Here is a 25,352-nt window from a genome sequence, read left to right as displayed (position 1 = left end):
ACCAAAGAAGGTTAAAAACTTGCAAGCAGCTTGAGAACTGCTTAAGAACACCATATGGGAGATGCAGAGTAAAAGCATGCTGAAAATCAAAAGGAAAAAAAAGAAGAACTAGAAAGCAGACTAAAAAGGAGCTAGCATAGTTAAATGGCAGAGCAAAAGAAGCTTCATAAGGAAGAAAAGACTCTATTTAAAAAGTGGAAGTTAAGTACAAATGAGGAAAATAAAAAACAGTATAAACTCTGGCACATCGAATGTGAAACTGTCAATAAGGCAAGCTAAAAGAGAATCTGAGAAGAAACTTGCTAGAGACCTAAAACTTAACAATAGACATTTCTTTAAGTATACCAGAAGCAGGAAGCCTGCCAGGGAGTTGGCTAGACTGTTTGATCATTGGGGGCACATCTACACATGCATATTAATGCACATGAATAAATTCCAGTGCTTGTTGCGCTGGAGATTATTGCTCCTGGGCGTACATTTACACATGTGCCTGGGACCTCAGCATGTCAAGCCAGATCACAGAGCAGCCCTGGCTGGCAGTGGGCCCTTGGTGGTCAGCCTGGCAGCCCAGGGCTGCTCCCCTGCAAGCTTGGCATGCTGCAGAGGGGCTGGCTGGGGCAAGCGAGTGCTTCAGTGCAGGGCGAGTTGACAGGCAGCCCCCATACTGACACACCTTTGTGCCCCAGCCAGCAGGGTCAGTGTCTACACATGTGTTGCTGCACACAAAAAGGCTCCCACAGCAGGATAATCACTTGTATTTACAAGTACTAACCTGTTGTGCAGTTTATTAGTTGCCTGTGGCCTAATAGCGCCACACATGTAGACACCAAGATGTTTACTGCAGAGCTAATTGGGTAACTCCACAAGTAACATCTTGTGTAGATGCACCCAGGGTGTAAAAAGAGTGCTAGAGGAGCATATGGTCATTGGCGGGGTCAGTGTCTTGTGGAAGAGAGCCAGGATGTGAAATAGCTAGAAGCAGGGGTGTGATAGTAGCCTCCTGCCTGGGTTTCTCTCATGGACAAAGAACATGGGGAGCAGCATGTGATATACCTAGGAGAGGGTTGCAGAGTATATTATAGAGCAGTGGTCTCCAACCTTTTTAAGTTGGAGATATCACCTCAGCATTTAAAAGCAACCCAAGATCTACCATGTACCACTGCCACCCCCACCCCTGCAACCCAGCAGGTAAGTCTATAGGAAAGGAAAGGGGCGGGGGGTGGAGTGCAGATTGAGGCAGAGGGAGGAAAAAATATTTGGGGGTGCGCCTCCTAAACAGGTAAGTCCCACCCAGCCAGGGCCCCAATCAACTTACCCCATTCCTGCCTCTGCGGCACTGTCCCTCACCACAGGGGACTTGATCTAGCTCCCACCCCTTCCCTCCCCCACAGACTGACCTGCTGAGCTGGGGCACACACATACATGCACGCAGGCACTCAGCTCCCCACCCCAGCCTCGGATCAGCTCCAAGAGGCTCCAAGATCTACTGGTGTATCGCGATCCACTGGTTGTACTGGTGGATCGAGATCCACTGGTTGGTGACCACTGGTATAGAGAAACAAGGCCTTGGGGGTGCAAGGCCTCCTGCACCAGAGTCCCGCTTCTTCCCCCTCCCATTCCTCCCTCAAGAATCCTACTGCACTCCCTGGCCCACTGTCCCTGCACTCCCTGGCCCACTCACAGTCACCCTCAGGCTTCCCTCCCAGCTTCCCCCTCGTGTGTGGCTAGGTTCATCCTCTTCCCACTCCCTGCCTGCCTCCCCAGTTTGTCCCTAGTTTTTCCCCCTAAGTGTGTCTTAGTCCTAAATCTAGCTGCTGATCTCCTGCCCCAGTCCCTAAGTTAGCCTGAGTACCCTAAACCTAACTAGCTAATCTCCCTGGGGTTCCTTCAGTCACCTCTTTGGTGTCTGGCTCAGCTATACCTACCTGACCTGGCCATGGCCCTACCTTTTCTTTTTGTTAGCCCCAGGTGCAGGGAGGCTACTGAGGCCAAATTCCTCCTGTGTGCAACTCTGTTGACTTCAGTAGCGTTATGCCTGCAATGTACTTGGGCCCGTGTGTAGACTTGGTAAACAACGATTAAGACAAGTGAAATGCCAACAAATATTTGTTGGGTGTCAGTGGTAATTGTTTAGAATGACCCCAGATTAAGTTCCCTCAAATTGTTACCCCAAGTTTTTTTTCTGTACCTTTGAAGTTAGGGCACAGAAAAACAGTTCTTGTTCTGACCTCCCGTGATCAACTCCCCCCCTCTCTTCTCAGTTGTTTCTTTTTATTCTCACCCTTTGTGCTTCCCTGTCCTGAAGCCAAATTTGAATGCATTACAGTAGTTCTCTTATGCCTTTTTTGATAGTAAATCTGGCAGCTTCAAATGTTTCCCCAAAACTCAGCTATACTATGTCTGCCAATTTCTTAATAGACAATAACAGTTCTGTTGAATTGGGGAAGGTATAGTATCTGAGACTATTCCTCTGGTGTTTCCTTTCCAAGCCATTTAAAAGCACACCCTCAAATCCCCATTTTGCTCAATTGAGCTTCCTGGGGACAGGGACCATGGGGAACCCATTAGGCATCTAAAACAATTCGAGTGCTCTGCTTACCTCATCTACCCCATATTGGGCTTGGCTATTTCCAGAAAAGACTAAAGGATATCTCTTACTCCTTTGTGATTCCTCTATTTGTTTCATAATACTTAGTTCCCTGCCTCCAATAAGCTGATTTACAGTTGCAGAACTTGAAAGTCTTTGTAGCTTTTATCTTTCTCATTACTACTAAGTACCCTCTTGATCCAAGTTTGTTGGCAGAGCAGCATGCACTGCCATTGCCTGATCTGTGATTAAGAGGCTAGCACTCTGTCACCTTCCCGCAACACTAAAATTCACTCTAGGAAAATTTAAACAACCTAAAGTGTTTTGTATCTTCACTTTATCTGCTTATCAAAAAGGAAATGTCACGTTTCAGAACATCCACAAAACACAGAATTGACAATTTATGCATGTTGCTCCCAATGAGATGCGATATCATCATTTACTATCTCCCTGTCTTTGTTAATTTCAGAGTTCCTGCTGAGATTGTGTGGAAGGATGGCTGCTGCAGAGCCCCTTACTGCTTTCTCCCGATGGTACCTTTATGCCATTCATGGTTATTTCTGTGAGGTGATGTTCACAGCTGCCTGGGAGTTTGTGGTCAATTTTAACTGGAAGTTCCCAGGCGTTACCAGTGTGTGGGCACTCTTCATCTATGGCACCTCCATCCTCATTGTTGAGAAGATGTACCTGTATCTGAAGGACAAATGTAACATTATAGTGCGCTGCCTCATTTATACCCTCTGGACTTATTTCTGGGAATTCACCACTGGCTTCATCCTGCGCCAGTTCAATGCCTGCCCATGGGACTACTCACAGTTTGATTTTGACTTCATGGGCCTCATCACTCTTGAGTACGCCATCCCATGGTTCTGTGCTGCTTTCATCATGGAGCAGCTGGTTATCAGGAACACACTGCGCTTGCGGTTTGATGAGAATGCTGAGCCAGGGGCTCCCACTGCCACTGTCACCTTGGCTAATGGCCATGTCAAAACTGATTGAATGATGACTGAGCACCACACTTACAAACTAGGAGAACCCACCCCCATGCCAGAAACTGTCATCTCTGGCTTCAAAGACTACTATTTCCTGTAAGATAGCTACATAAACTCCTTTATAATGAGGTGTGCATGGGAATATACCAGAATAAAAGCAGAACCAATAGATTTTCTATGGATTTTACTCTTTTGGCCACAAGGACCAGTGTCAGCTACTTATTAGGTAGTTTCTGATTTTAACTTATTATGGACAAAACAGTCTTATTACTTACATTTTACATTATGTGGAGAAATAAGAAAAATGCTACAGTCGTAAGTGTACACAAAAAAACCCACTAGTGGATGGGCATGGATGCGCCAGCTAAATTAGTGATTGGCTTATTCCATTAGGCAATATTCAGGTGCTTGCTTGCAACCAATACCTCCCATGGGACCTGAGATGCTGCAGGGCCAAGGAAAATTCATCTGCTGTTGAGGACAACTTAGCAGTGGCACTCTACTGGGGAGGTTGACTGTTTCCTTTCTTGTGGTCCCCCTGGCCTTCCCCGGGGGCTCTTTATTGCACCACAATACATTATGGTGCTGGACATCTTATGGAATTTATATAAAATTTACACTTTTTGAATGCTCAATCCTGATGCTCAGTAAAGAGCTCTTTCTTTTTCTTTCTTTTTTTCCCCTAATATAAGGCCCTTTTTGCTAAGTGAATTCTACCATAATCTGTGCAATCCAAATCTTGGCAAAGGGGCCAAAAAGAGAGAGAAAAATAGCTGAAGTCTTCCCATCTCTTCCTTCCTGTCCCAGAAGAACTCTCAGAAGGGCTGATCCGGGTTCCAGCTTCCATTCCAACCATGCAAACCCAATGGAGACTGTAGACATCACCACAGTTTTCTGCCTTCCTTCCCAGGAATGTCTCTCTTACCAACAACACTGATGGCTTAATGTTGACTGCAGCCCTTTGCACTGACTGAGGTCAAGGCCCTCATGTGACTATGACATCAACCAGGAGTCATATAGAGTCCTCTGGGATTGACTACATTATCTTCCATTTTCAGTGTCTCAGTTTTGTCCAGTGTTCTCCAACTGCTGAAAGCAGTATTTTTTGTTTTCCTGTCCCACACACTATTTTAACTTAGTAAAGCAAACCCTCTCCATAAAGCTTATCTTGGGCGGGGGGGGGTAGGAAGGGGGGGAAATACTGTATGACCTGATTTTGAGGGATATGTAGAAAAATAATTGTTATTTTTCACCTGTTTTTCACCTTCCTTCAGATGTGGGTGCAGTGGCAGGCGGGGCAGCAGAGAGTTAAGGTCTGCAAGTACTGTACATTCATTAAAGAGCTAGCTGTGCTATGGATGGTTTGAAATTCAGCCAATGAGGAATGACCCCTTAGGCTTTGAGAGATGGGCAGCATGAAATATGTATAGCTCTAGCAGCCAGGGATTAATTTTTTGCTCTGAGGATTCTTCTTGCCTGTTGTAATTAGCAAGAAGGACAGAGTTTCCAAAACAGCAGATGTTTCTTGCTTAAGAGCTTTATGGGGAGAGTGTGCTGGAATTAGACATGTGGGGTCAGTTTAACTTAGGGTGTTATTCCACTAAAATCTAAGGAGTGGCACCAGTGATGAATTTGGCTCGTGCTATGAAGCTGTTTGGGCAGTTGTACAGTCTGTCTTGTCTCTTGTGTTGGGAACACTTGGATTATCTTGGACTGCTCTGCCCTGCTTGTGCTCAGCCCATAAACTTACTCATTGCCATGTGGTATCCCATTCCAGAGGGAGAAGAAACTCTGTTGCTGGGAGTGGAATGGTTTGTTGGTTGTGCTCTTTTTTATGACAGAGAATCAATTCATGCAATGTTAATCTTTTCTGTACCACAGAGAGTATGATTATTTTATTCCTGACTAGGCCCCTCCTCACATGACATCCATTGCCGGCAATGGACATGTGAAAGCTCTGGAGTCCAGGTGTCAATCAGATTGGCTCTGTGGTATGCAACGCTACCCGACTTACCCAGATAGGTATCGGTGTTCACATTTTACAGTTCATTAAATTATAAGAAGAAAAAAGAAAAACTGAAAAGAAATGTGTTTTTCATGCTCTGATGATGATACTGTGAAATCAGAGAAATAACAGAATTGGTTTATCCACCATGTAAATGATGGTTTCAAGGATTTAGAACCACACAAAAATAGTCATTGGGGTGAATGAGAGGGATGTGTAATTTGTACACGGGGTAATTCACTGGGAGCAGAACTGTGGTTCTTTGAGTCAAATTTGTGGGGGCATGGTAGATGAAGTACAAAGGGAAGTGGGACATGTCCATCCACTGTGGTAGTTGCATTCATGAAACAATGGTGTCAGGGGAACTAGAAGCAGTGTCTAAATTCAGATAACCCTCTTACTGCTCTGTTTGATTCTGGTGTAGCATTGCCTTCCACACACTGTCTGCATTAGCTCAGACCATTAGCCTTATAGCAGATTGCACTGAAATACTGTGTCTCCAGAGCTGGCAACAAATATTTAAAGAATGTCAGTATGAGTTGGCAGTAGACATGGTTAGGACTTTATAGTGGAGGCAGCTATCCAGAGCAGCACCAATGTGTCCTTTGGTTTTACAAATCCCCACAAAGTGACATCATTTTTGCATACCTGCATAACAATCTGCTGTTCATACTAAGGAAAGTCCAAGAAGCCTTTGATGTGTGTATATATTATGCCACTTGGGTCCTGTTGCCCCAGGTGCACCACTGTGGCATCTGTGGAAGCTTATTTTACACCAATGATGCTGACAAATACCTTTCAGATACTGTACCCTCCTGGGAGTCTGATTTATACACAGAAGCACACTTTACCTGCAGGTTGTACACCAGGAACTAAGCCTACCAGGCCCAATGCATTCTTTAATCGCCTTAAAATGTCCACTACATGACTCATGCTATCACTAGGACTTCTTTAATGCCATTACACCCCTGGCAACTTTAATAGGCCAGAATATCAAAAGTGCTCAGCTCCTTGCACCTCCTGTTGCTATTAATGGCACCTGTTGGATACTAAACATTTTTGAAAATCTGGTTATGTATTCACCACACTATGCAGGTCTCACTCATGTTTACAAAGAACACTTTCTTGTCGTCAGAGGCTTACCCATTCTACTTCATCTCCCTTTTACTACACATAAATAGTCCTGATAACATCTCACAACAATGGCATCCAAAATGCATTATACCAAGGGCCATGGTGGCAACCGAGTAGGAGCCTGGGAGTGGGGCCTAATTTGCAGAGACATTTACATACAACAGTGATCAAAAAACGCACAAAAGCCTAATATTTGCTTGTACGTGTATCTTCCTCGATAGATTAAAATTGCCTGTTTGAGTTCACCAGCAATAAAAACTTGTGACTTATCAATTTTGTCCTCACTCCTCGGCTACTGGGAGTGGGTGGCCCAAGGCTGTGTTTTTGGATAGAAGGGCAAGTCTTCAGACTCCCCTGTTACGTATTTCTGTAACATCTGTCATCCTAAGGGAGTATAAAGCATTTCATAATTTATACTGGTGCCCATGCATAAGCACCAGCTCAGATGCCATAGATTGTTCATGTTCCAGTGATCTTGCCGGATGAGAATGGTGCTATTAAAGCAGTTAGCTACACTTTTTAAAAACTCCTTTTAGCATCATGATCCGGATACATGTGTTTGTATGTACCAGGATCTGGTAAGCCTTCACATTGCCTTTGGTCTTAGTCCACCTTGTAATCAAAATCCCCTTGGGCAGAGATAATTCGGTCAAGGCTTTGCTTCAGTAGTCATGTGAAAATAAAAGTAGGTGAAGAAAGCCTGAAAAGTTTAACAGACTTGGAATTATAAGTGGGTAACATGAGTCTTCCCGGGTCAGCAGTATTGTTCCTCCGTGATGCTTTTGCCAAAACCTAAGCTGAGGGAGAAGGGACTCTTATTCAATTTGAACTTTTGCCCTTTCTGTATTATGAATGCAGCTCACAGGTTTCTAGTACACTGTGCATTTAAAAAGTGCTGTTTTTAGCTTATTCTGGCCTCTAAAGGGATGCAGCACAGAGTGCGTTCAAGAGGAGATTTTGGAAACTTGCTGTCTCTGCTTTCAATTCCTCCAGGTTTCTATCCATGTTCCTCAGCTCACAAGTAAAATATTCCCTCCTGCCCTGACCCTTAACAGAAGGATCTTATTGTGATCTCTGCTTTTTGACTTGCATCTCTTATATTAAATGAAAGTATCTCTTCTGCCATACAATCCCCTCCAAAGCCAAGAGTTTCTCCCACTATGCAACAGCTTTGACCCAGTTCCAGTATGCAGGCTAGAAGAGAAAATTATGGAGCCAATAGGAACAAGAGCTTTTGTTCAACTTTGTGGCAAATAGTGCCTGACACGTCTATGTTTTACAGGCCCCAAATAAGCTTTTTATAATCTGATGTTATTGGAAGTTTTTTTCCATTCTCCTTGGGAAATCCATATACCGGCAACCCCCACTTAATGCTCTTAATTTGTTCCCAAAAAAAACCAAGCGTTAAGTGGAACAGCATTAAGCAAAATACATTTTCCCATAGGAATTGATGTAAATAAATATAATTTGTTACCAGCAGCAGCGATGGGAGCGCCTGGTAGCTCAGGGCCAGCTTGGCCAGCACCGTACTATTGCTGCCCACCTGGGCCTGGGCCGAGGAGGCGGTGCTGTTGGTCCCTTCCATGCTGGGTGGGGGCGGTCACAGTCACTCCGGGCGGCAGAAGCAGGGTTTGGCATCTAGGGCTCCCCCAGCACAAGTCATAGCAGGTGTCATAGGCCTGCTGTGCCTGGCCTGGGTGTGGGTGGGCCAAATTGCACAATGAGGCTGCGCACCACCAATGCACTGTGGCACTAAGGTACACTACCTGCTTGATGCCCAGGAGAGTTCATAGATTCATAGATGTTAGGGTCGGAAGGGACCTCGACAGATCGTCGAGTCCGACCCCCTTCCTAGGCAGGAAAGAGTGCTAGGGTCAGATGACCCCAGCCAGATGCCTATCCAGCCTTCTCTTAAAGACCCCCAGTGTTATAACAAAACTTGCTGAACGCTAAGTGGAATCAGTTACGAAAGCAAAATGAGCGTTATAGCAAAATAGAGCTAAGTGAAAGAGTGTAAGCGGGGGTTGCCCGTATTACCTTCTAGGGGCTAAAGGCCTTTAAGCAAACAGAACTGGGTCTTTTAGCTCAGGCAACAGTTGATGCTTCTAGATCCAAGATTCTGAGACTCAAAGCAATTCACCCTGAGGTAACATGTTACATTCACATGAGCTGGGGGTTACGTCACCTAGGGTCTGCCCACTTGTCACAGTCCCCTATGACCTTCCAAGTGGAAAGAGGCTACGCTGGCACAAGATGCATGCAGTCCCTGCTCTTCTGGCAGCGTCCGCTTGGCTGCCGGCTCTCAAAGTAGTCAGTGCTTACTTGGGAAGGGCCATGGCAATGGATAGGGTAAAGCGGCCCTATCCTGCCTATGTTGTGAATGTAACACTGCCTGCTGTTTTCCAGGAGAGAGGCCCTCCTGGAGTGCAGCTGCCTGCCCTCACTCATGGGAAGAGACATGTTAAATGTCTTGCCTGCAAGATACCGTGTTCTTTGGGGTCCTAATAAGAGTCTAATTCTTCTGGAGACCAAACGTTAAAAGAGAGAAGGCAAATGAGATGCTCCAGCTACAACCTTTCTTAGTCATTATGGTCTCATGTAGGTTGCTCTGATTGGTGGCTGAAACAACCTTGCTAAGATTACAGAGACCAGCTGTGGATGAGGTTAACGCAACTCATCCTAACTTCCTGTCAGGCCTCTGAGTGCTGAGGCTGCAGGTTACACTGTGGCTAGAGTGCTGTGCTGGTGCGTGGTCAAGCTGGTCTGTGGCCAAATTGCATCTGTGGACCACCCCCACATTGGACCAGGCTTGCAGACTTACCCCATGCCACTCATCTGGCTCACGGGTCTGGAGGGTTGGGCAGCACTGCATAACACTATCAGGAAATGCAGTTTTTAAACAAGAGCTTCCAGTGTCTTGTTTTGATCTGTATTTATGCTTTAATTCAGGTGTTTTAGGTATTCAATATCTAGTAAAGTTTTTTACTGTGTGCCTGTCACTGTAGCTGAGCAACTGATACTGTAGCAAGGGAGCAGAAGCAGAACATAAAAATAACCTACTTATCAAAAAAGCTATGCCATGCAAATGAGCTGTTGAATATTCATCAACACTGCAAGTTGAGGTGTTGCATCATTTACATATCTCTGCAGCTTTCTGGGCCTTTAGCCATAACAGGCTAATGTTACTATTTGGGATGGATTTTTCTTTCCACAATGGCTGCCTGGCTCCCAATTCATGCCATGCCACCAGTCTAGAATGGTGGGGCTTTTCTGGATGTTTTGTTTAACAACAGGTCTTGTCCTTCAGTAGTATCTTCCACCCAAGGATCTCAGTGCTTCATGCAAATTAATAAATTAAGCCTCATGTCAGCCTTGTGAAGGTTGGTTGGGAGTATCTCTGGTTGATTGGTGGTGGGCTTAAGGTACAGAGAGGTTGAAATAACTACTACAGCTTTGGAGCTGGTATTCTCCAAGACTATAGAAGATCTTCTGGGTACTTGAAAAATGGGCTAAGCAGTCTACTCTTTCTAGAAAATGTCCAGATTTGCAAATGATCCCTCATGAGGTTTCCTGGCTTTCAACAAATAGAGCTGAGGTAGGAACAACATGCAGGTCACTCAGTTTTTCTCCCAGCTGGCCCTGGTTGCCTGGGTTGGGACTCTCTGTTGCACCCTGAGTGCCCTCAGCTGGCCCCTGTTAACGTGGTCCTGGCTGCTGTGTATAACTAATAGCCCTCACAATGCTTTGTGGGTTCTTAACCAGGAAGTGTTTCTTTTCCCTCTGTTTGGTCCTAGTGCTCTTGCTTCCTGACACTGGACACGTCTACATGAGATGCTATGTAGCCATAGCAATGACTGTGTAGCAGCTTGGTCCTACAATAGCAAGGTTATGCTATTGTACTTTCAGGAAAAGGGACCCTAATGACAAAGGACACGGCAGGGATATAGAGCAGATGCTTGTTTGTTTTTACTGTGCAGTAGCTTGGGAAAAAACCTTTGCGGCGTTGGGACTGCACAGTAATGCCAGTTACTGTGCAATCATTTAGTACTTGCTAAGCAACTGAACAGTCTAGCATACATGTAGACACCTCTGAGCATCCTAGGTTTGTTCCTGATCCTTGGCTCCTGTTGACCCTCTTCCTAGCCTGAACCTGTGCCCTGTTCCAACCTGAATTCGTACCTAGCTCTTGCATAAACCTCTCCCTGCTCTCACCCTTGCACCTGCCTGCTTCTGTCCTGGATTTCTCTGTTCCTGCCTTGCTGGTTCCTGATTGTTCCTGTTCCTATTCCTGGCTTGGACCTCCCAGATTGACTAATGGCTTGCCTCAGCCATGAACCTGTCTTGATCCCTGGCTTGGTTCCTTGGACTCTGAGTGATACTTGGTTTGTGACCCTCAGCTTTGGCTCTTGGACTGCTGGTATTGTGGCCCCTTTGGCTTGTGACCTTCCTTGGATCTTGGACTCCTGGTTTGTCAACCTGTGGCTTCAGATCTCAGATTCCTGGTATGGTGACCCTCAGCTCTGGTCTCCTAAGCCTGTGCTCTTAACAGATCCCCAACCTCTCCAAGGCCAAATCAACCCATGACTGTGATACTGACCTTATGGTTGCAGGTCACTTCTGATGTGCTCCCAAGTGTCCTCAACACTGTTCCAGATAAGAAGAATCTAATTCTTCAGGGCAGGGGTCCAGCAAGATGAAGGTTCAGCATGCCTTTGTATCTGTCTCCTGTGACACTGGAGCAGTGCAGTTTGAGAGTTGCAGAATTCCTTTCTCTGAAGCAGTGCGGGTTGGAAAGCAAAGACCTGAGGGATGTCAGAGTATTGGCCAACTCCCTAACTTCCTGTCTGAGCCAAAATGCTGTATTCTGCTCACATGTTCTAAATTGTCCTTTTTATATTTTCCAATTATGTCGGATTGTTGTCCCATTAACTATTTCCATTTGTTGTCATTTAATCTTCATCTTGTGGTAGCATGCAGATCCAGTCAGGGTCAAGGACCCATTCTGCTGGGCATTTTGTAGGTATATTTGGAGGCACACATCTATTTTGGTGTAGTATTACCAGAATTATCACCAGAGTGAGGTTTACATGTTCAAGGTGCTAGATTCAGGCCAAGGTTATGCTATTGTACTTTCAGGAAAGGGACCCTAATGACAGAAAGGACACAGCAGGGATAGAGAGCAGATGGCTATTTTAAACCCAACTCAAGACTTCTGATAAGTTCCTGGAAGGACACCTCGTAACCTGGAAGGAAGAGTTTTGTCTTCTATAAAACACACTTCTGTAAGAGTTTTTGCAAGTTCTTTGCAGCAGTGGGAAACTGAGTGTAATGGCCCACAGGCTGCCAGGTGGACAGTTTTGATCTACACTATGCATATTTAGATGTCTAGAACAGCATCAGATAGGTAGGTGGTTAGTCCAAGGCCCTACAGCAGTGGTTCTCAACCTTTTTTGTACCAAGGCCCATTTGTAACCATCGATGGTCAGTCCCAACCCAGTGCCCCTCATTCCCGACCCGCTGCCCATCCCACACACCAGCCTCCTGGTGTGTGGGACGGGTAGGGGTGTGGGCATGGGGTCCCCAAGCAGCCCCTTGCAGGCTGGAACTCTGCCAGCCAGCAAGGGAAAAGCCGCAGTTTCCCACATTCTTCTTCTTTAAAGGAGAATCCATTTTTTAAAGTTGTTTGATCCATTTTTAAAGTTTGTTTGCAACCCTTTCATATATTCTTATGGCCTACTTTTGGGTCACAACCCACAGGTTGAGAAATGCAACTCTACAGTGATCAAAGCTTATAGATTAGAACACAGGCACCCAAAATCTGCATGAGGAAGGCCTGTGTAGACAGCAAACTGCACATTATTTGTAGGTAAGCAGAACTGAGAGCCAATTTGCACTTACATCTGATTATAAACTTGATAGGTAGTGCTCATAAGATCTGTTCATGCTGACCCAGCTTTACCAGTGGAACAGTTCCAAGTGAAAATTTTCGCCTATGGGCAGCCAGATACGTTAGAAGCTATACCATGGAGCCCATCTCTTGCATCAATTCATACTGAACTTGTGTATGTTGGGATTTCTGTTGCTGGATCGCTGATCTGCTGCAGTAGTTGTTGCTGTTTTTCGTGCTTCCCCAATGGTTACTTTTGCAGTCTGTGTCCATACCTTGCATCTACTAAGAGCCTGTTTTTCAGCCATGGGAATGTAAATTTGTCTGGCAAATCCTGCTTTATGCAGCTTAATAAAAATGGGGCAGTTTTCTGATTAGCTGTAGCTCCCATCAGCTGCAGGTGCCCATGATTTCTGAAGATTAGATCATAAGACGTGGCTATTTAAGAGCCTCACACTAGGTAACTAATTTTGCCTAATGCCTTTCATATAGTATCAAGGTTGCAATTGTCATTCAGAACTACTCTTACATAGGACTTGGAAAAGGTCTCTGGGACCATTAAATCCAGTCACCTGTGTTGCAGTAGACTATTTGCCCAAAAAGTCTACAAGAGTGTCCACTCTGACCTTTCTCACACATCACAGCCACCTGTAAAAATATCTTACAATATGACACAGGAAAGAAGAGAGCACTAAACAGGGAATTTGTTAGGTTATTTTGTAATCAGATGTTTCTAGGAAGTGGACAATACCCTGCACTACAGAGGAAGGCCAAAAGACCAAACCTTTGGCCTTTCTCCATTGTGCCCATTCCAACTGGGGGAAATTTCATTCCTAACAGCAAATCTGGTGATTGATCTGACCCCAAGCACAAGAGCACAGACCCACATGTGAGACATCTGAGAGGTTCCTAGGCACCAATAGGCCAGATGGAGCAACTGAGCCAAGCTCCTATCTCTTGCTAGAGCCAATATCCAAGGCTTCAGAGGAAGACGAAAAAGCTCTCAACAGCCCTCCATACATTCATGAAGGGAGGGGGGAAAAATCTTCCTCACCCTTAGATGTGATCATCAGAAGTCTTGAAGTGTGGGATTACAAGGCACTTACCACGTGAAGATCAAGTTTCCTTTCAACCCCATCATGGAGACACCAAACACTTGAACCCAAATAGCATGTGCATGGAATGTCATGAAATGTCTATGTCCTTAGATTAACATTCAACAAAAGAGCAGATTTCATCATCCTCTGTAAATCTATTTATTCTACATAACAATTAGTTTCCGCCAAACCTGTGTATAAATAAACTCTCTACAGATAGAAACAGATATAGATACTGTCTCGCTGGTGTAGGAAGATACCTGCTACATGATACTTCTTCCCTCTAAGAGAGGTTTAACCATCTTGGTGGCACACAATAGGTAGTCTCTCAATGCCCTTAGTGACATAACTGAAAATCCAAACTCAGTTCCATTAACCAAAGAGTTTGCTTAGTATTTTCATACACTGCACTAAGGCACCTCTGCTGTTGCTTTCCCTGTAGTGTCTTCTGACAATGTTGCAGTGTAAGAAGAATCCTGCCTGCCACTCGTTAACTCAGCATGTAAACAGCACTAGTTCAAATGCTGGAGAAGAGAATGCAGAATGGCAACAACTGCTGAATACAGACTCAACAGAACTCATCTACATATAACAGATGGATACACAGATTAACTGATAGCATGATACTGGAGCAAGCCAGATTTTTAATGCTGTGGGATATTGGCCTGGTCCTTTAGCAAGGACTATTAGAACTAGCATGCTAATTATAATATTTTGTTGATAAATGTATTAACAAGGCACTGTTGTCCTTTGATCTCACAGCTAATGCAGTATTGCCCTGGTTCCACACTTCTGACTTAAAACAGTGGTGCCTCTAGTGCTACCTGAGTAATGAAGGCAGCAACAACCCTGGCAGTGCACTCATAGGAAAGGCTGCAGGTACCACTGGCATGGTGTACTCCTAGGACCTGCAGCAGTTACTGCTAGTGTCAAAGCAGCATGATTCTTAGTGCTGCTCTCCGGGCATGCCTCTGCCATGTCCCTCATAAAGGTGAGCCAGTGGCTTCCCACCCTTAAAAGCAGATGCTGCTTTTAAGCCACCCAGGCAATGGTAGTCCCGCCAGAAGTCCTGCCCCCCAAACCGACCTATACCACCGGCAGTCTGTCCTTTTGCACTCACAGAAGTACTCCTTTTGGGAGGCAGGGGGTTGCCATCTTAGATCCAGAAAAAAATCAAATCATATACTAAAAGTCAAACAACTACTATATTTTAATTTTATTTTTAAAAATGTTTTTTGTCCTGATTTGTGTGTGGTGTGTGATTGCATAGTGTATAGAAAGGTGATTGCATAATAGCTCAAAAATAAAATCTTACTCTTGTATATTATATGTTGGAGGGTGTGGGGGGGAGTGTGTGGGGTGTGGTTGGGGGGGTGAGTATGCATGTATGGCGGGGTGTGGATGTGTGTGGGGTTTGTGAGGGGGTGTGGCTGTGTGGAGGGGTTGTAGGGTATGGGGGGTGGGTGTGTGTATATGTGGAAAGGTTATGGAAGGGTGTGGATGTGTGTAGGGTGTGGGATGTGAAGGAGGATGGGGGGCTTGGGGACCCCCCCCCACACACATTTCCTCATGATGAACACCCCCTGCCACTAGTGGTGGCGGCAGCAGCACGTGGTGGGCCCTTAGGGTGCTCATGGCTTATGCAGGTACGGTCGCCAGGCAGCACGCAGGTCCAGCCACTTCTGGAGCTGTATGTAGCAGCAAGGAGCGGAGCCAGGCTGGCCTGCCTCTATCATGCAGGCTTACATGTAGCTCCCAGGACTTGAGCACCACCGGGGGAAGCCCTGTACAATGAAGCCAGCCGCCTTCCCCATTCCCGGCTGCCACATACAGCTCATGGGACTCCAGTGGAAGTGGCAGAGAGCCCCACTCCCCAGCAGAGTCCTGTGAGCAGCATGTAGCGGCAGGGAAAGGGACCAGGCTGTTGGCTCCATCGCACAGGGCTTGGCCCAGTGGCATGCAAGTCCTTGGAACTACATGTGAGCTGTGGGGAGCCCTGCACAACATAGGTGGGCAAACCTGGATCTACCCCTTCCTGCCACATGCAGATCCCAGAACTGGCTGTCCAGTGGCTACACCTGCCCAGGTCACAAGCACCCCAAGGGCCCACCACTTGCTGCTGTTGCCGCTGGTGGTGGCTGGGGCTGTGCACCATGGGGAGGCTGTGGTGGGGGTCCCACACACCCCACCTTCCCATCCAAACTCTGTGTTCCCACTGTCCCACTGGGGGCAGGCCCTGGGCTCCACACTCCCACCAGCCCCAGCCCCATGCTCCATGCTCCCACCTAGCTGCGGCTTCCCTACCTGCTGGTCAGAGTGAGCGCTGCAGCAGGGATGTGAAGAGGAGCCATTGGAGGCTGGGGAAGCCAAACAGGTCCCCTGGCAGCTATGCGTGGTAGCTGGGCCAGGACCCTCCCATGTAGGAGGGTGGGAGCGAAGCATGTGGGCTGATAGGGTACAGTTAACTGGTGGGTGCCTGTGGGCTGGATGAAATTGCCTGGTGCGGTGGATTTGTTCCGTGGGCTGTATTTGGCCGGCCCCTGTTCTAGATGAATGTTAGCACCTCTGCTACATCCTCATCTTCCTTGACTTCTCTACTGCTTTTGAGATGGTTGATCCTCCTAACTGCCTGAGAGTTTGCCCTGCCATGGTTCTTGCCATCCTTGGGGACTACCTGACAGTCTCCTTTCCTGCCTCTGGCTGTTCCTTTAGTAGGGAGATGTAGTTAGCCATGTTAGTCTGAAATCAAGTAGAAGGCCGGGTAGATTTGCCCCTTAAAGACTAACCAAAGTAGATGGGTATATATACCACAAGCTACAGTATATATTGCCTTTTGTATTCTAATTTCGCTCTCCTTCTTATACTCTGCTTTCTGCATGTCCTTTCATAGCATCTGATGAAGGGAGCTTGTGTTTAGAGATTAAATATATATAAAGAGGGAAAGAGGAAACCAAACAAAAATGGCAGTAAGGCAACAGTAGAAAGCAGGGTAAGTTCAGTTTTACCCATCTTAATTATAAATGAAAGGTAAAACAGCTGGGAGCAGATTCTGGAGGAACAGGTCATGGTGGTAGGATGCAGCAGATGAAAACAGGTTAGGAATAGAGAGGTAGATTTATGAACCAGCAAAGGAGACAGTATTTGAAACCACAAGCAGATAAGCTCGCATAGAAAGGAACCTAGAACAGAACCCCAGGGACTCGCACCAAGAGGGAAAGAGGAAACCAAACAAAAATGGCAGTAAAGGAACAGTAGAAAGCAGGGTAGATTTTCCCCTTATAGACTAATCAAAATAGAGATCTATATCTATACTTTGGTTAGTCTATAAGGGGGAAATCTACCCTGCTTTTACTGTTCCCGTACTGCAATTTTTGTTTGGTTTCCTCTTTCCCTCTTGGTGCGAGTCCCTGGGGTTCTGTTCTAGGTTCTTCTCTATGTGAGCTTATTTGCTTGTGGTTTCAAATACTGTCTCTTTTGCTGGTTCATAAATCTACCTCTCTATTCCTAACCTGGTTTCATCTGCTGCATCCTACCACCATGACCTGTTCCCCCAGAATCTGCTCCCAGCTGTTTTACCTTTCATTTATAATTAAGATGGGTAAAACTGAACCCCTTACCTTCATCTGCTCTCTCCCTTCTCGTTCATCATCCGCATTCTTTCTGGCACTTGTATTTTCCATAATGGGGGTCATCATCCTTTCTATCTCCTTTGTTACACACACCTAGGGTGTTGTCTTGGAGAAAAAGTGTGGTTTCAGATTAGCCACTTTAGATACCTACAAACAAGCGCACATGTGTGTTTCCCCAAGGACAAATAGTTAGCAGCACACGGTTGTATTGCTGCTACTTGTCCCCAGGAAATGTCCGTGCACATGTGCAATGGTGCACAGCAAGTTGCCCCAGGTGAGGAGCACCTGGACTGGCCCAAGTAGCCTTATTTGGGGTCCTGGGGCCTCTAGAGGCTGAGCTGACATGGTGAGCTGGCAGCAAGGAGCCTGGCTGGAAGCTGGAGTGTGGCCACCCCACTTTTTTTAAGGTGCAGGTTTTTTGACACCAAGATCTCCTGGTGTTATAAACCCTCTGTGCACTGCAAATCAGCAGCATGGGGAATGCTTATATGTGCACTGCATGCTGTACATGTGCACTCATCTGGAGGTGCCCCTTGAGGTAACTAACTTGAATCCTAATGAAGACCAAGCAGTTGATGACTTTCACATAAGCCACTGTATCAGTGGGGGAGTGTCAGGGAGGCTAGGCTTTAACTTGAACTGGCAACTTATGTAAATATTACAAATTGCCTGTTTTCACTAGGATTTATCTCTAGTTAACTTGAGTTAGCCAACTCAAGTTAAGAATGCCCTTTTTTTTAACAACAGTGAAGACAAAATCTAAGCTGTTTTTAATTATTGCTCCTTCTTCCTTCACAGCATTTCATCAGTTATGTTTTTGTTGGTGAGTTTAACACAAGTCGTTTATAGTGAAGTTATTCCCCTTACAGGATAACTCAAGTTAGAAATAACCATCAGCTCGCTGTGTCTGCACTGGTACTATCCTTCTCCGTGTGTGACTGGATTTCTGGAAACACCTTCCACAGTTCTTAGTGCTTCATTAACTCTATTTGTTCTAATTATTTCAAAGTTTCACTTCTTTATCTTTTATGGACACATGTTGGGGCAGGGCGTGGAACTGTAGGAAGGCACTGGAGGACTTGAACTACAGTAGCCTGTGTCAACATTAGAAAGTGGCAGTGTGAGCAACTGGTAAGCTATGCTTACTTGATGTTAGCCTGTACCCCCTGAAGATCCAGGCAACCTGAGTCAAAAAGCACCATCACACCAGAATGAAGCACTTGTACATGGACAGGTCTCAAGCTAGGGACTGCTCTTGAGTTATAACTTGACTTCACAGTGCAGCCAGACCCTAAGATTTGCTCTTTTCGCTTCAGCCTCCACATGCACCCAGTCAGAATTTCCTTTCTCAGTCATTACAGGATCCTCCTCTTTCCCCTAACAACCACATTGCTCCATTCCAGTCCATACAAGACGTAGTTGAGGGGCAGAACTAATGAGTGTGCAGTTTAATGCCCCTTTGATTCCTGGTCCACTCAAAGGTTAAAATCTGCTGCCTGTCAGACAGCAGCATTTCTATTCAGGCAGTGGTGAGTGATTCACTTGACTTCATGGCTCATTATCATCTACCTGATTCATTTTAAACCCCTAATTCCACAAGTCTTAATGGCCCTCTCTCCTTTTTTTTAATGGTCTTGACATTCCATTAATGAAGCTATTTTTTCTTCTGCAATTCTGCTGTCTATTAAACTGTTCTTGGTAATGTAGCACCTATTCCACTGCCCCAATGACTAGTTTTAACCCTAGCTCAAAGCATTAACTCAGGTGTCAAAATTTTAACTCAGCTGAACATTAATTCATGTGGGAAAACTTTCAGTGAAGCATTGACTACGCTGTCAAGATGCTCACAAAGGCTGATTTTGTTTTTATGAATTTGAAAGAGATGACCATTTAATTCTAATGACTACAGGACTGAAGGAAAAGCATCTTTTGATTATTTTTGCCAAGTTTGTTATGGGATTTTTTTTATACATATGATCTAGCAAATTAATGCATGTTCTAATAAAGTAATATTTGTCTTTGCTTCAATTTAAAACAATAATATAGCCCTTGGCCCTTAGCATATTAGTAAATCTTCTAGTTTCTCTTTAACTGGAGAAAAATGTGTTTTGTGTTACATGTGACAAGGCACTGCACCCTCTGCACCCCTATTTAAAATTGTAGATCTGCACGTGGACAGAGATATTCAGTACAATGTCCTCAATGACTGTGCATACTAGGTCTCTCATTACCCATTTAAAGAGTTCAACTGTTGTTCCCTCTCCCCCATGGCAAGTTCCAGCGTATTTTGATAACCTTCAAGACCACATAGAACGCCCCTATTTTTCTACTTTTGCATTATAGTGCCTTGCCCTCATCCCCTCTGGTCTCTCAATAAAGCCAAAGCTCTGCCTGCCTGCTTTCCCTTTAACTGACCTTTACACGTAGAATGCTGTCCTGAGTTGGCCCACAAAGATCTTGCCTTATTCAGATCCCCCCTGAAGATACCACAACAAACTGGCTAATTGAATCATCTACTTCTCTGTTACTCTTGTTTATCCTATGAGTGATCTGTGCATTTCTGCATGGTGAAGAGGTTACATGTTGCATGGGAGTGAAATGAGGACACTAGCATTAAAACTAGGAATGGGTGTAGTAGGGCCAGAGGAGGTTCTGGATGGTGAACGTGGTATAGGAAGGGGAGTTTACTGTGCATAAAAGAAATGCAGACAACTGAAACAACTGTTAACATATAATTGACAATCTGTATTCATCTTCTCACCCTGCTCACTGTATTCACAAGCTGTAGCTCTTTCCTCCCCTTGCATCTATTTTCCTGTGGTCAGGGTGGGTTTTGGGCTTTCTCTGTGCTGGAAGGTGCATAGTATATTTTGAGCACTGCTGCAACAGAAGTAAGTACTGCACCCTTCCTGTGTCCTCAGACTTCCCCCTCCCCTGTGCTGTGAAAGCTGCGCTCCTCAGACTGATAACTTTGCAAAGACAGATCCTATATGCCTCTTCTATGAATGTCCCAGCTGCCCCTTTGCAGCAATACGACTAGAAAAGCCCTTTCTAGTTATTCCAGCACAGTACAGAGACTGTGCAATTCCTGAGAGTGTTCTGGGTAATGCTATTAGAGCCGTCTCCATAAATGCAACCCTCGGTCTCATCTGTTGTATGCTATTACTTTCACAAATGGGTAAGATCTCTGCCAGGTGCCACTGAAACTTCTCAGGTCACCACACAGCATAGATAGAAGAACTTTACTTGGGGCAACAGTAGGAGTTTGTTTTTTTGTGAGACACCTCCTTTCAGACCAGGTTATTTTTTTGCCTAACAGCCCTAGCAATCCAGTATAGAAATTTGCAGCAAGTAATATTGGGAATGGATGGCTGAGGTCCAGTTATATATTAACAGAACACATGCAGCAGATTCTGCAAAAAGATTGCATTTCTTTATGTACATTGGGCATCTAGGGAGATTATAGAGACATGGTCAGCATGGCAGAGGACATAGGTGGAAGTCTCTGGGGCCCAAGAGAAATGAGTGTTTTGTTACAGTGAAAAAAAATCCATAAAGTTGTTCCTGGCAGCATTCGCCAAACCTCCTGTAGCGATTTGTCAGGACACTCTGATCTTGAGAGGGAGTTCATCATAGAGTCCCACCTCAGTGGAACAGGTCTTCACATACCTATGAAGAGGTCTTGTTACTCAAACATCCCAAGTTTCGGGCCTGATCCTGGCTATCCTTTCTCTAGGTTCCTACCAAATTCATGGTGGAAGTGGGGTGCACAGCAGCGCCTTTAATCTTTCATGTTCCCCTGTGTGCCCCTCCCCCCACTGCCACTGACTGGCAGAGGGGCCCCACCGAGCAGGGAAGCAAAAACCACAGTTTTAAACATGGCATGGTTTTTGCCTCCCTGCCAGTTAGCAACAAGCATCAGGGCTGCTGGAGGCCTTCAGCCAAATCAGCAGCAGGAGGCAAAGAGGGCGGCGTATTTAAAACTGCAGTTTTTGCCTTCCTATTGCTCAGGAATGAGCTGCAAGCACAGCCCCTCCACCAGTCAGTGGCGGAGGGGCATGCAGGGGAACCTGCAAGATTAAAGGAGCTGCCACGCACCCCATTTCCGCTGGGAATTTGGTAGGTCTCTACCTTTCTCAGATGAGCAACTCCTCACTGTATTTCAGTGGGATTATCTGTGTTGACTAAGGAGTTCTTGGCTTAGTAAAATTTGTACGGACAAATTCTTTCTGGTTACAATACTACCAGAGATGGTTTGGGTGGGGGGGAAATAGCACCCCTACTTTGATTCCTACTCTACCCAAACTTTAAAAGCAACTGCTGGGAGGGGCAGCTGCATATCTGTTCAAGCAGGGCTGAGAGAGTCAATTGACTTTATGGCTCATTATCATTTCCTTCATTCATCTTAATCTCTAACATCTCCACAAGTGTTCATCATTGGCAGTTCCTCGCAGCTGAGGATGATTGTCTTCCATGGTTGCCTTATCTGTGGGTCTGAAGATGTTTGATGAGGTCACAAGCATCAACAGCTTGCTGTCCTTTTGAATGGTTTTGATGTTGTACTATTCAAATTATCCTTTCTTCTACAATTACGCTGTCTGTGAGCTATTCCTGGTAATGTCTGTCTTCAAGGCTATGAAATAGAATGCTGTTTTTAGCTCTAGCTAAAAAACTTAACTCGGGTATGGTAAGGAAGTGGGGTCCCACAAGGCTCGGTCCTTGGGCCCGCCCTGTTCAACATCTTCATCAGTGATTTGGATGACAGGGTGCAGAGCACCCTGTTCAAGTTTGCTGATGACACTAAGATGTGGGGGGATGTGGGCACGCTAGAAGGGACGAATAGGCTGTAATCAGACCTAGACAGGTTACAAGGATGGGTGGAGGAGAATAGGATGGGGTTTAACACAGACAAGTGTAAGGTGATGCACCTGGGGAGGAACAATCGGCACCATACATACAGGCTGGGGAACTCCCCTCTTGTCAGCACGGAGGTGGAAAAGGATCTGGGAGTCATTATTGACTCCAAGATGAACATGAGTCGGCAATGTGGGGAGGCGGCTAGGAAGGCCAACTGCACCTTGTCGTGCATCCACAGATGCATCTCGAGCAGGTCCAAGGAGGTGATCCTCCCCCTCTATGCGGCACTGGTCAGGCCGCAGCTGGAGTACTGCGTCCAGTTCTGGGCGCCGCACTTTAAGAGGGATGTGGACAGCATCGAGAGGGTCCAGAGGAGGGCCACTCGTATGATCAAGGGACAGCAGGGTAGGTCCTATGAGGAAAGGTTGCGGGACCTGAACCTGTTCAGCCTTCAAAAGAGAAGGCTGAGGGGGGATCTTGTGGCCTCTTATAAACTGGTTAGGGGGGATCAGCAGGCGCTAGGGGAGTCGCTGTTCCCCTGAGCGCCGCAAGGAGTGACCAGGAACAATGGTCACAAGCTGGCAGAGGGAAGGTTTAAGTTGGACATCAGGAGGTGCTACTTCACGGTCAGGGCGACTAGGGTCTGGAACCAGCTTCCAAGTGGGGTGGTGCAGGCTCCCACCCTGGGGGTTTTTAAGAGGAGGTTGGATGACCACCTTACTGGGGTCGTTTGACCCCCATGCTCTTCCTGCCATGGCAGGGGGTCGGACTAGATGATCTGCTCAGGTCCCTTCCGACCCTAGAAACTATGAAACTATGAATATTAACTAAGGTGACTAAATGACTGATAGTGAAGTATTGGAGGCACTGTCAAGATGCTCAAGAAGGCTAGCTTTTGTTTTATGAATTTGAATAAGAAATGTACATATATGTATAATGATTACAGGATTAGTAATGTAAACTATTTTGACTTTTTTTTGCCTAGTTGGTTGTGGGTTTTTTTTAAGCTTTTATATATATGTGCACTAGAAAATTAGTGCACATTCCAATAGCTATATATGTTTTTGCTTTGATCTTAAACTGAATAAAGTAGTGCTGGTCCCTTACCATATTAGTAAAGCATCCCATTTCTCTTTAACTGGAGAAAATGTGTTGTGTTATAGGTGATGTACCCCGCTTTTCAGAATCCTAGAGCCTCTCATACTCTTCCAATACTACCATGATATTGGAGTGCAGCTATCGGGTGCAGAAGTCATCACCTGGCCAGCGCGTAACAGCCTGCACCAGTACAAGGAAAGGAAGAAATTCTGTTTAAGTATAGTGTAGCAAATGCCTGTTATCACAAGATGTGCCATAGGATCTTGACTGAACACACACACAGGCCAGAAAGAATCTCAGGGTGCCTGTACACATGCAGAACACCTGTTCCGATACCTTCTACTTGGAATGTGTCAGAACAGACTTGATTAATTTGCTAATTAGAATGTTCCAGCAGCCACACTGTAATGCGTGTCCTGGGGACAGCAAGAGAAGGGAGCTGGAAGCCACGCCCGTGGGACACGGCAGGAAGGGGAACACAAAAAGAAATAAAAAAATGAAACAATCACTTACCTGCAGTAGAGGCAATGCCGGAGGAGCAAAGGGTAGAGCCTGCGCTGTTTACAAGCTGTGCCTTTATAAGATTAAAGCCGGTGGGTGACGTCACAGGGAATCACCAGCTGGCGGGAATAAAGGTGAGCACCAGCGAAGAGGCGGGGAGAGCGAGAGAGGTGGTGGAGGTTCTCCATGCCAGTAGCGGGCTGTGCCAATGTGAGCAAGGGTAACCCGGACAGGGAGTGGCAGCAGGGGCTGCAGGGGCTCCCTTCACCAGTGGTACCAAATCCAAACCCTGGAGCGGGAGAAGCGCTTGGGGTGACGCACCCTGAACATCGCTGGGGGAGTGTGGCATTGGAGGCGATAATTGGCAGCGTGAAGAAGACGACGACCTGGTGAAGGAGGCCGCAACCGACCTCCAGGAAACAGAGGTCCACCTGCCCGGTCACTTCCAGGTGTTGGGCCGTGGAGACGGACTGGGGACGGAGAGGCAAGGGAGACTCCGAGGGAACAGCGTCGGGGCAACATTGCCAAGTACAGGCAGGAGAACTGAGAGGATCAGCCAATAGGACCCTGGGTCTGCAGGCCCCTTTTTTTCTTCTTTTTTTCTCTTCCCTTTGTTGGCGCGAGGGAGCCTGTGCAGGCCTCAGGTGTGGAGCCTATTGGTCTCAGGGGACTCCAGACACAGGGGCTGAGCTAACCTGCCATCCCTCTCTCTGAAAGTGAGGGGATAGAGTAGAGGGCCTCAAAGAGGAAGCAAAATCAAGGAACACCCACACTGGAGGAATGGCCATTTCAAGAGCTGGTGTCCCGGCAGAGGTTGGTGTAAGGTTGGGGTGTGGGGGAGGTGGAGCCCCACAAACATCCGGCCAGCAGAGTGGCCACTCTTGAGGGGTCTTCAGAGGATACCCCCTCCACTGGTGTTACATTCAAAGTTGTGGCAGGTGAGTTTGGAGGTGGCCCCCAAGGCAAATGAAGCCCATCTCAGGGGTTACATGAAGCTATTGAATGCATGCCCTTTACAGCTCAGGCCAAGGCAGCATGTGAGCGGGCGTTCGAAGCCAGGCAGGTGCAATGTGTATTCAGTGTTCCCACATTTCAAAATGGCAGCAGAGGTGCCTTAACTAAAACAACCCCACCACCATTTTGAAGCGTAGGACACTGAATACACGAGATCCTGCAGGCATTTTAATTAAAGCAGCTCCCAAGAGCCACTCTAATTAAAAAGCTTCCCCCATCCTGTAGCATGTATATAGACACCCCCCATTTTTAAGATGTTTTCCAAAAGATCCCTTCTCAGTGTTGTATTCTGTGGCAGGGCACTGTTGGTGCCTGCAACTTTAAGGGCTAAGCCAGGGAGAGGACAGGTGCCTGATGAGGGTGTCCATTTACTGCCCAGCTCTCTGTGCTGAAGGAGAGCAGTTTGTGACCAGCCAGCAGGGAAGAAACATTTCCTGCTGCTCCAGGAAGACCTAGGAGGTAAGGACAAGAGCTTATGGGGATGGCTAGGAGGCTCTTGGTCCTGGGCATAACCTAAAACTGTACCCTGCTGGGGATGGGTGGTCTGGTGG

General features: G+C 46.2%; 1 protein-coding gene across 3 annotated transcripts in view; it reads left to right on the top strand.

Moving 5' to 3' along the window:
* The window catches only part of TMEM229B (transmembrane protein 229B), a 114,701-nt gene extending 107,714 nt beyond the window's left edge, over nt 1-6,987 (top strand). For all 3 annotated transcript variants that reach the window (XM_019519181.1, XM_019519182.1, XM_019519183.1), the window contains exon 3: nt 3,057-6,987. In XM_019519181.1, the coding sequence (XP_019374726.1) occupies nt 3,083-3,586 (504 nt within the window). In that variant the 5' untranslated portion in view covers nt 3,057-3,082 and the 3' untranslated portion in view covers nt 3,587-6,987. The remainder of the gene's footprint in view (nt 1-3,056) is intronic.
* Nucleotides 6,988-25,352: the final 18,365 nt, after the last annotated feature.

Source organism: Gavialis gangeticus, unplaced genomic scaffold (assembly GCF_001723915.1).
Source record: "Gavialis gangeticus isolate Ggan-Ray unplaced genomic scaffold, GavGan_comp1, whole genome shotgun sequence".
NCBI classification, from domain to species: Eukaryota; Metazoa; Chordata; order Crocodylia; family Gavialidae; genus Gavialis; species Gavialis gangeticus.
Note: the sequence above shows the minus strand (reverse complement) of the source record. Positions and strands in the feature narration are given on the sequence as shown.